General features: G+C 41.4%; 1 protein-coding gene across 1 annotated transcript in view; it reads right to left on the reverse strand.

The window, feature by feature from the left end:
• Positions 1 to 13672, reverse strand: part of LOXHD1 (lipoxygenase homology domains 1) — a gene marked incomplete at both ends in the record, with an annotated part of 53745 nt that extends 40073 nt beyond the window's left edge. The window contains 11 exons of the mRNA XM_010013327.1: positions 2064 to 2228; positions 2933 to 3061; positions 3787 to 3891; positions 5158 to 5306; positions 6190 to 6323; positions 7560 to 7714; positions 8213 to 8510; positions 11025 to 11185; positions 12018 to 12210; positions 12542 to 12738; positions 13596 to 13672. Of these exons, the coding sequence (XP_010011629.1) occupies positions 2064 to 2228; positions 2933 to 3061; positions 3787 to 3891; positions 5158 to 5306; positions 6190 to 6323; positions 7560 to 7714; positions 8213 to 8510; positions 11025 to 11185; positions 12018 to 12210; positions 12542 to 12738; positions 13596 to 13672 (1763 nt within the window). The remainder of the gene's footprint in view (positions 1 to 2063; positions 2229 to 2932; positions 3062 to 3786; positions 3892 to 5157; positions 5307 to 6189; positions 6324 to 7559; positions 7715 to 8212; positions 8511 to 11024; positions 11186 to 12017; positions 12211 to 12541; positions 12739 to 13595) is intronic.
• Positions 13673 to 15438: the final 1766 nt, after the last annotated feature.

Genomic DNA, 15438 nt, shown 5'->3' on the forward strand with positions numbered 1-15438 from the left:
AACATCTGCAAATACATATTGACTGGGATAACATGGGAAAACCTGATGAGAAACACTTAAAATGTCTCTGGGTTATACTCACTCCCTTGAACTTAATGTATCTATCTACTAATTTATTTTTTCAGACACAAAGACATTATGTCTTCCAGTTGACTGACAAAAGTAAGGAAGGTAGCAAGAGTATCTGTTCTTCTGCTTCAGACAGTTTAGGTAAAGAAGGCAAGACATGAGAAAAAAATTAGCTTGGCCAAAGCATAGGGGAGTCAAAAAGAGAAGACTTTGGCAGATCCTCAGAGAAGAAATTTGTAGTGACTGTAGTGACAGGACAAGGGGTGATGGGTTCAAACTTAAACAGGGGAAGTTCAGGTTAAGTATAAGAAGAGGTTCCTTACTATGAGAGTGGTGAGGCACTGGAATAGGTTGCCCGAAGAAATGGTAAATGCTCCATCCCTGGCACTGATCAAGGCCAGGTTAGACAGAGTCTTGGGCAACAAGGTCTAGTGTGAGTTGTCCCTGGCCATGGCAGGGGGTTGGAACTAGATGATCTTAAGGTCCTTTCCAGCACATGCCATGCTATGATTCTATGATTTTAGCATACAGACTGCAGGATATGAAGATCCAGACATTGGAGGGTTGGCCAGCCAGTGTCAAGGAAACCTTTAACATGAACCACAGTGCTGTCAGTAAAAAAGGAACTAAAGCGGCTCATAATCTTACGTGTGGTTATTCTCACAACTGCTTATGATGAAGGAAACTGAGGAAGAAGAGAGCTTGGGCATTTCTAATGTTTGCTGTATAAGTAAGGAACTGAAGAAGGTAAGGCTTTTGATTCTGTCAATGCATACAATGAGGGATGCAGTGAGGTAAGAGACATCTTTGGTGTGAACAACTTATCACTTCTTCAGAGTGACCTAGAGAGCACCTCACAGGGCATGGAGTTGGAAATCAGCTCTGGTTGAAACAAGAACTGGAACAAGTTGCCCAGAGAAATTGTGGCTGCCCCATCCCTGGAAGTGTTCAAGATCAGGCTGGATGGGGCTTTGACCCGGTCTAGTGGAAGGTGTCCCTGCCCATGACAAGGGGGTTGGAACTAGATGATCTCTCAGGTCTCTTCAAACCCAAACTGTTCTATGATTCTGTGATTCTATGGTTCCAGACCTCATCCCGCATCATCGTGGCATCCAACGTAATAAAGGGAAAAGGCAGTTTTGATAGTCCCCTGAAGATGGGCCAGGAAATATTTGTTAACAACTTGAAATGAAACAGATCAAGGAGGGACAAATCAAATACAGTCACAGTGCTGTGAGTTCCCTGCACACAGACAAGGGTGCACATATGAAAAAGGCAACAAAGTATGAAAAATAATTATTTCAGTCATTAATTCAAGAAAGCTATATTACCTGATTCTCAATATTCTGGAGACAGGAAAAGAATTTGCCTGAATAGAAGAATTTGAAGTGTCATAGCAGACTTTAAAATTAGAAGCTTAGTACTCAGAAGGAGCTGAGTTTACCCTAAACATTAGTTTAGAGGGAAGTGAAGAGTAAGGAAAAACTGGAAAACACTAAAAGAGGCAGACTGGTGCAATACAACAAGAAAAGCGCAACACTCAAGGAACTGTGGAAGAGGGTCTTTCAACAAGAGAAAGGTGTGCAATGTGAAAGGCACTGTGGGAAGCAAGGCTTGGAAGCAGGACCAAAGTGTCTGCTTTGTCAACAGAAACAGCAATACTAGAATGGAGCAAGATCAAAGGGAAACTGGAGACAAAACAGCTTGGAATGGGCTGAGGACTTGGGGGTGACTGGGCAAGAGGGAGCAAGAAGACAATCATACACAACCACATGGCTTCTCATGACTTTCTAATTTGGAAAATACAGGAAATGTTGGTCTAGAGCACCCAGAGGAACCTTTTTGTAGTAACCAGAATAGTTGGCGTATGATGCATTTACGGATTTTTCAAAGCCGATTCAAGGGAGAGACCAAGGCAATAAAACTTCATGAGCTAGTGAGGTTGTATCTTCTGTAATGATGGGTGTATCCCGGGGAAATGGCATTCTGCTCACATGGGATATACTCTGTTGTCTGCAGTTCTGCAGGGAAGATAATTCTCTCAACAGCTCCATCATCCTCCGATTTATCCAGCCAACGGCCACAAGGGAACTTGAGGCACTGCCCCAGTGATGGGGCATCAATTTCCACCCATTCCAGAAACCAGCCAGTTGAATTACCTGTGGTTGGAGAGATAACAGTGAATAACCCACAAAGCCTTTAGAGACAACAGCAAAATAATCATTTAATTCCAGGGCTTTGAGAAAGAAATCTACCTCTCTTTTGCCAATGGAAAAATAGAATGGATACCATAAAGATCACTGCAAGCAACAGTCCAGGTTTGAGCTAATGTGCTTCACGTTTCTATATGTGTCAGGTTAAAGACGTGCATGTGGAAGTTCAAATAACTGCATCACTTGGATTAATTTGCTTTTGCAATCAGACAAGGAATTACCAATATATATGTCCCTTGATGCCTCATAGGGAAGGAATCCGTGCATCCTTCCACTGCTTCCCTTGTTTGTAGTAAAGACACAGTCACGTCTAAAAAGCAGCTGCCCAGACTTGATGATCAAAACAACAAAAATATTCATAAAGAAATGAGACAGGCCTATAGGTGTGACAAGAAAAAGCATGGTCTGGTGACATATGAGAAATCTCTCTAAAGATGTGGCTGCAAAACTAGAGCCTTTTGCAGAGAGAGTGGTTGCAAAGCTACCAGCAAGTTGCCACCACCGTGCTACAGTAGCAGCAACAGCCAAAGAGACACCAAGGATCTGTCATCAAAAGCTAAATTAGGTTTGGGGTCTTGGAGGCAGGTTATTTTATACAGCAACATGCCTAATGCATTAGAAATACTACATTACAAAACAGATTATCTTACCTTTATTGTCATGGCCTATCTTGATTTTTTTCAGGTCTCCAATGTCCACAGACTCCACTGTGAACTCATCTACCTTCCCCCGCTCAAATTTGTTCTTGTTAATCTTTGAGGCCTTTAGGCTGACTATCCCTGTTGCGGTGAGGCAAAAGGACATTGTTCAGCATGTGAAATAAATCCTCTGGGAATGTCAACAGTGGCATGAGGGAAGTGGCTAAAATGTGAAAAAAATGCCTTTTCATTACAAGATCTGAGCTTTGTCCCTTCCCCCAAACCCAAATCTGCATCAACACGCAAGATATACAGCATTCCTTTCTTCAGTGATCCGCTGGCAATGCCACAGGGATGATGCTGTTGTGCTATGTTCACAGCTAAAGAAATCAGTCCTGCCCATGAGTTCCTTATCACTCTCACAGGCATCTGAGTTGCTGCACACACAGCTCGGCTGCTTCCAAGAGGATTTGTTCATCAGCTGATTAAATACATTTGGGCCACTCAAGAAGGCAGAGGAGAGCTGGATTGCAGGAGCATGCTGATTCATTGCTGAGTAAAGCAAATCATTCACCGCATTCAGAACTCAGTAATGTAGTCCCAGTCAACTGTGCTGTTTCTATAATTGAAATTAAAGCCTTTACATCAGCAGCTGGTGCAAATCAGCATCGCAAAGTTCAGCAGTGATTTACAGCAGCTGGTGGTATGCTCCCACTTATCACGGTGTATGTGGGGACAGCGAGAAGAAGGAGTTGTACTAAAAAGGAGTGAAGAATGGGTACTGAGGAAACAAAAGGAAACCCTGACCTGTCTTTCCACGTGTCCAGCAGTGAGGTGCTATCATTTTCCAGTATGTGAAGCCATACCTGTATCATCTTTACTTCCATAGAGTGTGATGAAGACATTGGCATCTGTCCCAGCATTCTTCTTGTCCCCGGTTTTCACTTTCACAGTGTATGTTGTTGATTTAGCTGTCAGATAAAATATCTTAATTTAAGATTGTGAAGTCTGAGAAGAAATTAACTCTACTTTTCATTGCATATGTGTGTTTGGTTTGAGTTTTATTTTGATTGTAATCTCTAATTCTCATTGTATGCTGTGGTAGCTCCTGGGGTGAGCTGGGCTATTTGGTTGCAGACTCAATATATTGCTCCAGCCATTCAGTACATTGTCTGCATATCTACAGATAAGAAATGTGCTCAAGCCTTCCCATTTGCTTTCTGGGAATCTGCAAGGCTCTTCAAATCCACCTCTGCCTATGATGTTACTTCATTTAAAAAACCCAACATATTACCCCCTTTATTCTAATAACATCAAATAATATATGTGCATGTAATATACCACGAAGTATGTGCATGTTGACATATGCAGTTCATATTCATGAACACACCCTTCCAAGTAGCATCCTTAAGGAGGTTTCTACCTCACCATCATCTAGCAGGCACTTTAAACTCATGAAAATAGTGGAAAAGTCTAATATAGTCATCACTGCACTGCAAAAACCTACTCAAAGATTTCCAAATGGTCACCTTTCTTCCACAGTTAGACACATGTTTCCAAGATGCTGCTCAGGCAGAAGGTCCTCCTGAACCAAATGGATACCCAATTTGTGGAACTCTGTTGGCTATGCAATTTGTGGAAATTATTTGTGTATTTGAAAGCATATGAGGGGGGAGTTTAGAACTTTTCACTGGCAGTGAAGCCAACAGAAGTGCTGAGCACTCAGCACCTTTCAGCATCAGACTCAGGAGTGTGCCATTGCTCTGTGGTTACTGTGCAAGATTACATACAAGAGAGATAAAGTTATTTTGGAAGACAATGGACACAAGCAGCAGGATTGGAAGTAAGACATTTTTAGGTCCCTTCCCTTTCTCTGGTCATGTTTGCTCTCTGTTTGGTTTACGTTGAAATGTTCAACCATTCCAGTCCACGATGTGAAATGTCTGGGATTCATGCCTTAGATCTTAGCAATAAGTGTGCATTTCACTTGAGAGATGATGACTGAATGTGTTATGCATCTTCCCAGCTTTCCCACTTTGGGTCCAATCTTGCAGGATTATTAGATCCATCCTCACTGGCTAACATGCACTTCACACTTCATTAACACCTGAAAATTTCATGGTCAGGGCAGAATTACACACATCCCAGTGCATGCTAACTGCTAATGCCCTTAGCAGTGCTAATAACTTGGTTCCTTTTCAACCCCACAGTGGAAGAAATACAAGGCTAACATAAACCTTTCTGTTCCAGGCCCAGCGTTGCAAGAGACTGGCCTTCATTTTCCGAATCTTTCTTTACAAATGCTTCATCCACTGGGACCAGCTCCCTGACAATCTGACCGTCATCTTCCTCAACTGCTAACCACCGCTGGCATGGAAAATAATACCTACAAGAATGACAGCAGCACCCAGCACTTACACAGGACTTCACAGGCTTTAATAACACACACAAGCACAGATCAGAGGCTACTTTGAAACAAAAATCAAAAATACTTGAAGCTGAACAACACATCTGTTTTCTTTGAGCTCTGTATCATTTGTGGGAGCTAAATCCAAAAATAGGTTAGTGAGCACTTACTGAAAAGTGCTGTTTCTGAGCTGTCAACCTCATATGAATGATTTCTTTTGGTTTTTACTGCCAGAAAAAGTTAAATAACTCAGGGGAACCTCCAGTCTCCCAGGCATTTTACACTTAGGAAGAATGGACCTATTTTGAGGTCCTTACAAGCAGTCCCACCCATCAGAGCACTGCACAGCTATTAAACATGTGACTTCAAGCATATTCCAGATCAAGGGCAAGCCTGTATTTCAGGTTTCTAACAGCCTAGGCTTTGCTCATCCAGCTGTCTGTGAAAATCATGGAAGTTTGCTTAGATTGGGGCTTGCTTTTGGCTCAGATCTTTACATTAAATACAAAAGACAAACAAAATGTGAGATCAGGAACTTCCAGAGTGGAGCTTTGAAAGGAAACATGAGTGCAGGCTCTGCAAGGAGGGAAAGTCCCTCACAGGAGAAACAACCAAAAGCTGAGGTTTCCTTCAAAATACTGCTGGTTCCCAAACTGCAGAGATGCTAAGGCAGCAAAACCCCACACAGAGTTACTGCAGCACAATCATCACAAGGCTCCCAAAGGGTGCCAGCTCCCTGCGAGGTGATGAGGAACTACAGTGATTCCCTTCTGTATCTCCTCCACCATCCCATGGTTCTGTGGGATCCTGAGAACATGCCCCCTTTTCTGACCACACAAAAAGGGTGCAACAGGCTGCTCACGTGATGCTCTCCTTGAGGTCAACAATCTCTACCCTCTCCAGGAACCAGCTTGGTCTGGTTCCTGAGTTATCGTGGCGGATACGCAGCTTCTTCAGCTCACCCAGGTCAATGGCTTTGATGGTGAACACATCCACCTGCACAGGAGGCAAGAGGCAAATGACAGATTTCCCAGAAAGGGGGAAAGGAAGGCAACAGTTATCTTTTTCCCATTAAAACAAAAGGTATTTGTACACCCACTTTGCATGGAGGTACTAAGATAACTGCAGAGGAGCTCTCCCATTAGCACTCATTCTTGGCTTCTACAAGGCAGTTAAATGGAGCTGCACAACCCTTCACTCCTTTCTTTACCTCAGTTTCAACTTCCTCTAAGTTTAACTCATCTGTTCTAAATCTCATCCCTTTGAGGCTCAGTATTTTCCCTCAGATTGAATCTGGAACTGGACACAAAGGTATCAACTACATGGAAACTGTTCTGTGTACCTCCATGTGCTTTATTTCAAACTTCAGAATTTCTTCCTGTTTTTACTACAACCAAGAGGTTCATTTATTGCCTGTATTAGTGTGACAGGACGGCCTTTGTTATCATAACACATTAAGCACCTTAATGTGATTAACTTGTTGGTGGACTTTGGGTTTCTATTTCCAAGAGCAGAGAATGCTATATTTATAGCTTGGAGCTATTCCCACTGAATGAAGAACCAGGTACAGGTTGCAGTTTCATCCAATGCCAAGTTCATAAATCACAGCTAAAAGCTTATTTAACAACCTTAGGCTCTTTTTTGTGGTTGCAAGTTTTCCACAGCTGCTTATTGTTTCTGTAATTTTTTGTTATTCAAAATTATTCCTTGAGCAATTCCTGGCTATAATACTAGCTTGTTAATTGTTCATGAACATTTTTATGGCAAATATTCAATCTACAAGAGATATTGTTTAATTGGATTAGATTATAATGTAATTATAGCACATAGTGTAATACTGGTTTTATTCCCTGAGTGGTTGAGTAGAACATTTAGAATCGTATTTGTAATCTAAATTTTGACGTACTTGAGCTCCCCCACAAATATTCTCCAGTATTAATTTAAAGTTTGTGGTTTTCAAACATTATTACCAGAATGCTCACAGAAACAGACGAAAAAGGTAGCTTCAGTGTAGAATTGGTGTTCAGCTTATTATTCAAATGGATTTCCCCTGAAAAATGTTTAGAAGCATTTTGCTTTAAATAATATGTCTAAGATATATTATCTATATCTAAGCTACATTTTGAGCTGCAAGCTGAAAGAAGAAGCCCAGCCTTGCAGAGAATGAATGGCAGACATGATAACTGAAAGCTCTGCCAGCCTCCTGCTAGCTTGAGTGAGTTCATGCATTACCTGTCCCTTCTCAAACTTGTTGAGATTATTCGACCTTTTCAGTTGGCGCTCACCCGTGTCTCCTCTTCCTATGCCATAGATGCTCAAGAAGACATTAGCGTCCGTCCCAGCCCCCCACACAATCCCAGTGAGAACATGGACTTCATACGTATTCTCTGCAAGTAAAATTGCAAGAGCAGATGAGGAGAAGACCAGAAATAGCCATATTTCATCAGATCCATGGCTCTGGTGGAGCCCCAGAATGCCAGCACAGTCAGCTTTAATAAAGATTTTGTCTGGCACTTGTTTGCATCTATCTTCAAACATGAGCAGCTCTATCTTTCTTCAGCCCTTGTCACTAAACATGTAAATACTTAGAGTTTGCTAAACTCCCATCCACAGTGGTAACTTGTGGGATTCAAGACCCCAGAGAAGCCCTGAAGAATTCTACAGAAGTCCTTTAGGATACTCCCATTTTGGGCTGTCTCCTTCCCCTTTCCCCTAGTTTGACCACTATCCTTTTCCTCCCAATAGCTGATCAAACAAACCACAGTGTAAGCTACACTGCAGGCCTGAGGCAATAAATGGTCCTGCAAAGCACCACAGTGTGGTTATCATCCTTCATGCAACTGCTGTATCCACACACACACACGCACATTCCCTCTGATATTTACCCTCCAGGGCAGATTCTCCATCAGGCACCAGCTCCACCACAAGCTCCTTATCTCCTTCGTCTTTGGCCAACCAGCGGTGTGCCACAAACGTATAGACATCCATTACTTCTCCCTTGTTCTCCTCTTCTTCCTCCTCCTCCGACTTCTTCTTTTTCTTCTTCTTCTTTTTATCAGAGTCCTTTGTCTTTGTGGCAAGCCGCTTCAGCGTGATGCTCTCCAGGAACCAGCCATCCCCAATGCCTTTCCCATCATGGCCTATCCGAATCTTATATATCTTGCCAACATCTGCAGCCTCTCTCTGTCACCAAGGAAAAGTCACCACCCAGGAGGACATAAGACATCTTAACTTTAGAAAGTGCATTCTTAAAAATGAGGAACATCACCTCTACCACCTGAAACATCTAAGCAAGGATAGGATCAACTTTTTATGCAAGCTTGCCTTTACTTTTTCCTTCCTGTTTTATTCTTTCATACTTTCTATCACCAAATCTCATCCAAACAGGCTGAGCTGAAGATATTCAGAGCGAACATGGCTAGGATAGGAGCTGAATCCATATTTTCTGGGCTCCCTACTTTGTCATTGCTCTCCTCACCAGTATTGTCTCTATGTTGGCATTAAAGGTGAATATGCTAGAATATCATACTAGGTTTTTTGCAGATTCTCAGTGCCTGAGGTAGTTTTTAAATTAATAATAAGCTACATTTAATACTTAGCACAAGACAAGAACCGAGCAAGAAGCAATGATGGTAAAGCAAACAGGCAGTAAACTTGGACTCATATAACCTGATCTCTGACATGGACCATCCTTCTCATCCTTCTTATCTGGAAAATTAGAAAAATACTTTCTCACTTCACTACTGTGCAGAGAGGATACAATCATTAGTGATTACAATGCATCAGTGGCAGACGGCTGTATCAGTAAGAAGATTTCCATCTATCCAGTCAAAACAGCAGATATAAAAGCTTGTTGGTTTAGATTATTTGTCCAGATTACTACCTAATGAAGTTGGGTAGAAAGTTTTATTCCATGCAATCCTTCAACAACCAATGGCTTGTTTCTGGTGATTACTTATGCTGCTAGGCAGTGTTTATGTTATAAAACTTGCAAACATTTGCTTCAGGCTGAATTCTGGCAACTTCTCATATAAGGTTTCAGTCTAGAAGCATTTTTTCTATAGTAGATTAAACCAAAATCAATTGCACACAAGATGCTTATCAGAAAACTAAAATTGATCCAGCTGTCCTCGCATAAAGAATGTGTCTTTTCTTACATTGCTTTACCCTTGGATTTGCTATAATCATTCTGCATGCCCTGTCCGTAACTGATGTCATTTCCTATTAGCATGTAGCTCACAGAATCTTATTCTTACTCATATCTTTCTGTAAATATTCATATCATGAAAGAGATAGAGGATCTTTATATTAGTGCCTCAGAGCTTCTGCCTTGTGTGCTTATTAAAAAAATAACCAAACCCACATGGAAAATGTGCAGAACTTTGAAGTATAGCAATAAACATCTGAAGATATAAGCATAGCTATGTAAACAGAACACTGTGTATATGGCCTTACTATAAATCTGATATTGGTTAATATCTCTTACTCATAAATTTTGGAAAGCTTATTTCTTTTAAAATCAGAGAAGCCTAATCTTAAAATTAGGCACAGTCTTAATCTTGAAATTAAGACAGTCTTAAAAAAGCAAGCATTTATAAGGCGCTAATCATCTTACATCCTAAAGAACTCATTAAAAATGGATAAACAGCACTAACTCCATTCTATAAAGCAAGAAACTGAGGCAGAAGAGTTGAACTGATCTCAAAAATATGCATTTCAAAACTGTGGTAAAGCTCTGGATAAAGTCACCTCCATTTGGTCAGTGACAATGGGAAGAATACCCCAGTCTTTCATGACTAGCTTTAAGTAGGTGCTTAACTGTGATGAGCTGGATCCCACCTCTGTGGGACTGCAAATTCACAAGAAGACTAAGGTACCACCATTCTGAGCCTTGCGTCATGAGCACATATGACAGATGTGCCTTAATTCCTGCTTCCATCTGGACTTCGTGCTTTATTGTCCAGATGTAGGTGTCTTCTGAGGTTGCTTCAATACAGAAGGACATGGCTATGACATGCCCTGACAGCACACCCTGTCCTTGTTCTGAAACCTCATCTGGGCAAGAAGATGATTCCATTACCTAACTACCGGCCCAAATGGTATCTGGAGGAGCGTGCTACACACCCCAAGCGCTGTTCCTGTACAGTGTACCCTGGACTGGTGCTAGAGGAAGTAAAATCCAGAGGGCACTCACATGTTCTCAGAAATTACAGTAGCAAACCTCTGCAGGGTTAGGCTGGCAACATGCACCTGTCGTTAACAGCATGTGTGACCACAGGCAAGGCCAGGATATCTTATATTCTGTATGGGGTTTGTTTTTCTCCAGCTAGACAAATAAAAGGATAACAATGTGTGGTCAGCCCCAAACAGAAGGTTAAGGTCTTTTGAGGTCTAACACGAGTACTTCCTTTTGAAAGTAAAGGCAAACAAATGCTGTTATTGGACTGTATTCTTCCATGCTACTTTTGCTACTAGTCCCTCAGAAGACAAAAGTTACACTCCAGAACACAAAACTTCCCCAAAGAAATACAAAACCTCCCCCAAATATGGATAGAGACAGCAGATACCAACAGACCTGGCAATTTTGCTATAAAGTCTGTGGTTTATATAATTGGGTCAATTATTCTGTTGATGTTTCAGGTTTGGTTGGTCATTTCTTTCCCCTCATAGAAGCGGCAATGACTGCCTTTATCATACCTTGAAGACATCTGTGGCTCCCCGCTCAAAGTTGTTTGATCTGTTTTCTAAGAAGATCAGTTCAGTTTTGCCAGTCTCGCCGTAAATCTGCATGAAAACTTTGGCATTGGTGCCTGCGGCCCGCACGTCTCCAGTAACTACAGACACCTCGTAGTTTATCACTAGTTGAAAAATAAAGCCATTAAATCAGCAGAGGAGCTCAGATAACCACACTCCCTAGGGATCACGTTCAAAATTAAATTACCTTGTCTTAACAAATGACCATGTAGCAGACCATTTGCTCTTATCTAAACCAAATGTGAGAAAACACAGCTCTTCACTGAGGACTAGCTTAACAGTGTTCCTTTAACAAGTATTAAGCCAGTGTCGGAGTGGTGCAAAACAGAGCCTTAAAAGGGAATTTCATTCAAGTTTTAACTGTGGTGTGGATAAATGACCTCCTTAGTATAATAAAGGGGAGGGAATTACACAGAGCAGAGGAAAACCATGGCATCCTTTCTCAGGATCCCAAAGAAAATTTAACTATATCCTTAAAAGAAAATGAATCTACTGATAAAACTCAAATATGCAGCAGGGACTTGGTCCTTATTTATCAAATACTCTTCTCTTCCAGGCAATGGGTAATAATGGCAGGATTGGATGTGTGCTGGTGAAGCACTGGGACAGGGAGGCAGTAAATGTGAATAAAGCAGAACCTGCTGATATTACAATGAAGCACAGTGCCTTGTGCTGTGTTTTGCTACCCAGGACATAAATTTGTCATACAATCTCAGGAAATAGAGATTAACACCTCAGTAATGTTTTTCCAGCTGTTTTAGAAAATAAAACATGTCAAGAATATTTTACTGTTCTTACCAACATAAGCTCTTTGGGACAGGGACTTTTTGGTTTTGGTGTCTAACACAGTAGAGTCCTGTACCTTAAGAATGCTAGTGATATGAATTTAGTGCTAGCTATAAAACAGCACACATTTCTCAATGTGTCTTCTCTTACATTTCTCAATAGGCAAAATCTCACTTGGGTAGACCTCCACCTCCACCCTGCCATCAGCCTCATCTTTGTCGAGCCATCTGTTGCAGGGGAACATATATTGCCTTCCCTGGACCGGAACTGTGATCTGGACACTGGCCAGGAACCAGCCACACCGAAGACCCACGTTATCGTGTCCAATCAGTATTCTGTTGATCTTTGAAAAAAGCAAACAAAAACCAAAAGGGGAGGAAAAAACCCCAACACAAGAGAATTTGCTTAATATATAAAAAACCCCCTATCCCCGGCACCCTGTTCTTCCACCATATTCATGTACAAGATTTATATATATGTATTTCATTATAAACTTACAATACTCTTCACATGCCAGTATGTACGACAGACTGCCAGTGTAATAGTCTGTGCAAAATGTATTTCTTAATATCCAGAGTAAGAGATTCTTACATCATATTCAGTCCTTAGTGTTATATTGATTGTGAATTCAGTCACTTGTACGAGGTGCAGAGCCACCTGCAATTAATTCTTACCTTCCCAATGTCCATCGTATCTATAGTAAACTCATCCACTCGACCACGTTCAAAATAATTGCCTAGATCATTATCAGAGACTAAGAGAGTCTCTTTGCTGGAGTCTGCTTTTTCACCGTAGAGTTTGATGAAAACTTTGGAGTCTGAGCTGGCACCAGGGACATCTCCTGTCTTCACGCTGATGTGATAACTGACATCTAGAGAGATCAATGTACAGAACACAGACACACAAGTGACATTTCCAGTGCTCAACCAGGCAATTGGCTTCAAAGAGATACAGGGAAGAAGGTCTCCAGCTAAAGACACAGAAAGGAATTTTCTCTTCTGTTCATGTATCCCGTGTCTCATGGCCATACTGGGTAAGCTGTATGTATAACACCTTGGAGTTATTCAGCAAAATATAAGAGATGCAACAGTTACACTAATAAGCAGAAAATGTTTTATATGCCTCCCTCTCACTGTTAGATGATTACCAATCCATAAAAATGAGCTTGGCAAGTGAGGTGATTTCACTTTTTTTTTTTTTTTTTTAATTTACAATGTAATTCAATAGCTTTAGTTCTTTCTCCTAAAACAGAACAAAAAGCATCTCAGCCTGAGCTCTGTAAGAGCCATTTTCTAAAGAAAATTGTACTGTTTGAGCCCTGGTTCTTCAAAAAAGGACTATTTAATCTTCCTGGTGATTTTCTTCAGGAACACAATGTTATTCGATGAAATTTACTCTACTAAAGCAGTGGCGATTCAAGATCCTTCAGAGAAAGCTGTACAAGAAAGCAGTTTTTAAACAAATTACAACATTAAAAATCAAAGTTTCTTTCTACACTTATGTTGTAATTGTTCTCTTTTTTGCAAATGAATCTCATTCGTAAACTAGGATTTACGGGTCAAAGGCATTTCCTCCTGAGCAACCCCCTGCAGCTTCTTGCATAAGAATGGCAAAAAACACTCAATAGCTTTACCGTGAATTGACATGGATTACTAAGTAGAATAAAGGAAGTAAATACATGCATACACAGGTCAAACTCAGACCTTGGTTTTTTCCAAGCTAACTCACTTTTTAGCATTGGTGACTCCCCAGCAGGCACTAGTTCTCGGACAATCTGACCATCATCCTCATTTTTGTCAAGCCATCTGGTTTACAAACAGAAGTAAGTTATCTTTGAATAATTAGGACTTATTATACCTTTCAAAACCTAGGCTGGCTCCACACATAGTAAAAATCCACATAGTAAAAATCCACACCACAATCGCAAAGGTGCTCTGTATCTCTGTTAAATTCACAGAAGCTTGACCAGACCCTACAGCAATCACACTTTAAACCTCCATTTTCCAAAAGGAGAGATCATAGGAGCCCTACTCGCAGTACATAAGCATCTACTGTGATGTCCATCTGTCTGGAAAGCACAAACTCCACAGCCACAAGTTATTTCTGTAAATGGGTAAGCTCAGTCTCTTGAAAGCTTTGACCTTCATTGACCAGAAATACTTGCAGCCTCTATTACTAGCCACCTTTATATCATCTAGGTTACTTAACCCCCACTTTTCTTCTTATTGTTTGCTTACTCTGGTTTCCCTTCAGTTTTCCCTTCCTTACAAGTCAGTATATCACACTCTTCTCTCTACCAGGAAGGAGATGAATTATGTTGTCCCAGTTTCAGACCATAGAGGCAGCTGGCACCAGCAAAAGGAAGGATTTCCTTTGCTTCTCAACATCAAATTAGTGACCCAACTAGACTAATTAAGAAGAATTTCCCAGCACAAACCAAAATGTGGAAAGATCTCAAGGGAAAAAAAAAAAATGTGAAAGGAAAATGGAGGAAAACAATTTGCTAATCTTGTAACCTTAACAGCTGCTCCTTCAGCCTCAGGGATGGGTGAATTACAGCCCCAACCCCATCGTATGCCATAAAGCCACCATTGTATGACAATGGCAAAGGCCCTGGCAGAGGTTTCTCACTTTTCACTTCAAACCCAGACTGCTCAGGATATGCCTGTAAACATCTGCTTAAGGTCAGGTTTCCCACAGCAGCCCACCAGGGCCATTTCAGTCCCCCAGACATTACATGAGAGCAGGCGGTTCCCAAAGAGCACATCTTTCCCAGGTACACAGCTCTCTGCAGCAACCTCTTTTGCAGTCAAAAACACTGCTTAAAACCAGCATGGGTGAACAAGGGACAAGCGAGAAAGATCTGGCAGGCCATGCAGGGTATTTAAATTGCTTTAATAATTCCCAGAACTAGAAAAACAAATCCACCAAAACTGTTTCTTTTTAAAGGCTGTCACATAGCTATGTGAATGACACCAGACCGCAGAAGAACTGCTTCTGCACAAACACATGCAATGCAGATGTTCTGCAAGCTTCCTGCAACATGGCCATGCCACACATATTCTCCTTGGGTCACTCTCACACCAAAAAGAAAGGAAGCTCATTTCCCATTTCAATTTCCATCTTTGGTTTTGCTGATGAGCCAGCAAACATGGAAACCAGCAAGGGAAAAAAGAAGCTTATAGAAGGTGAAAGCGAGGACAGGCATCCTGGGAAGATTACAGGAACATTGTTAGGGAAGCCAGGGACCAGGTTAGGAAAGCTAAGGCCCAGTTAGAACTAAATTGCATTTGACACTGTCCCACACAACATCCTTGTCTCTAAATTGGAGAGACACCAATTTGATAGATGGACCACTCAGTGGATAAAAAACTGGCTGGATGGCCACATGCAAAGAGTTGCGGTAAACGGTAAATGTCCAGCTGGAGACCAGCAATGAGCGGTGTCCCTCAGGGGTCAGTGTTGGGACCTGTGTTGTTCAATATCTTTGTTGGTGACATGAACAGTGGGATTGAGTGTGCCCACAGCAAGTCTGCCAATGTCACCAAGCTGTGTGGCTCGGTTGATACAC

The sequence above is a fragment of the Nestor notabilis genome, unplaced genomic scaffold, assembly GCF_000696875.1.
Source record: "Nestor notabilis isolate BGI_N333 unplaced genomic scaffold, ASM69687v1 scaffold9174, whole genome shotgun sequence".
NCBI classification, from domain to species: domain Eukaryota; kingdom Metazoa; phylum Chordata; class Aves; order Psittaciformes; family Psittacidae; genus Nestor; species Nestor notabilis.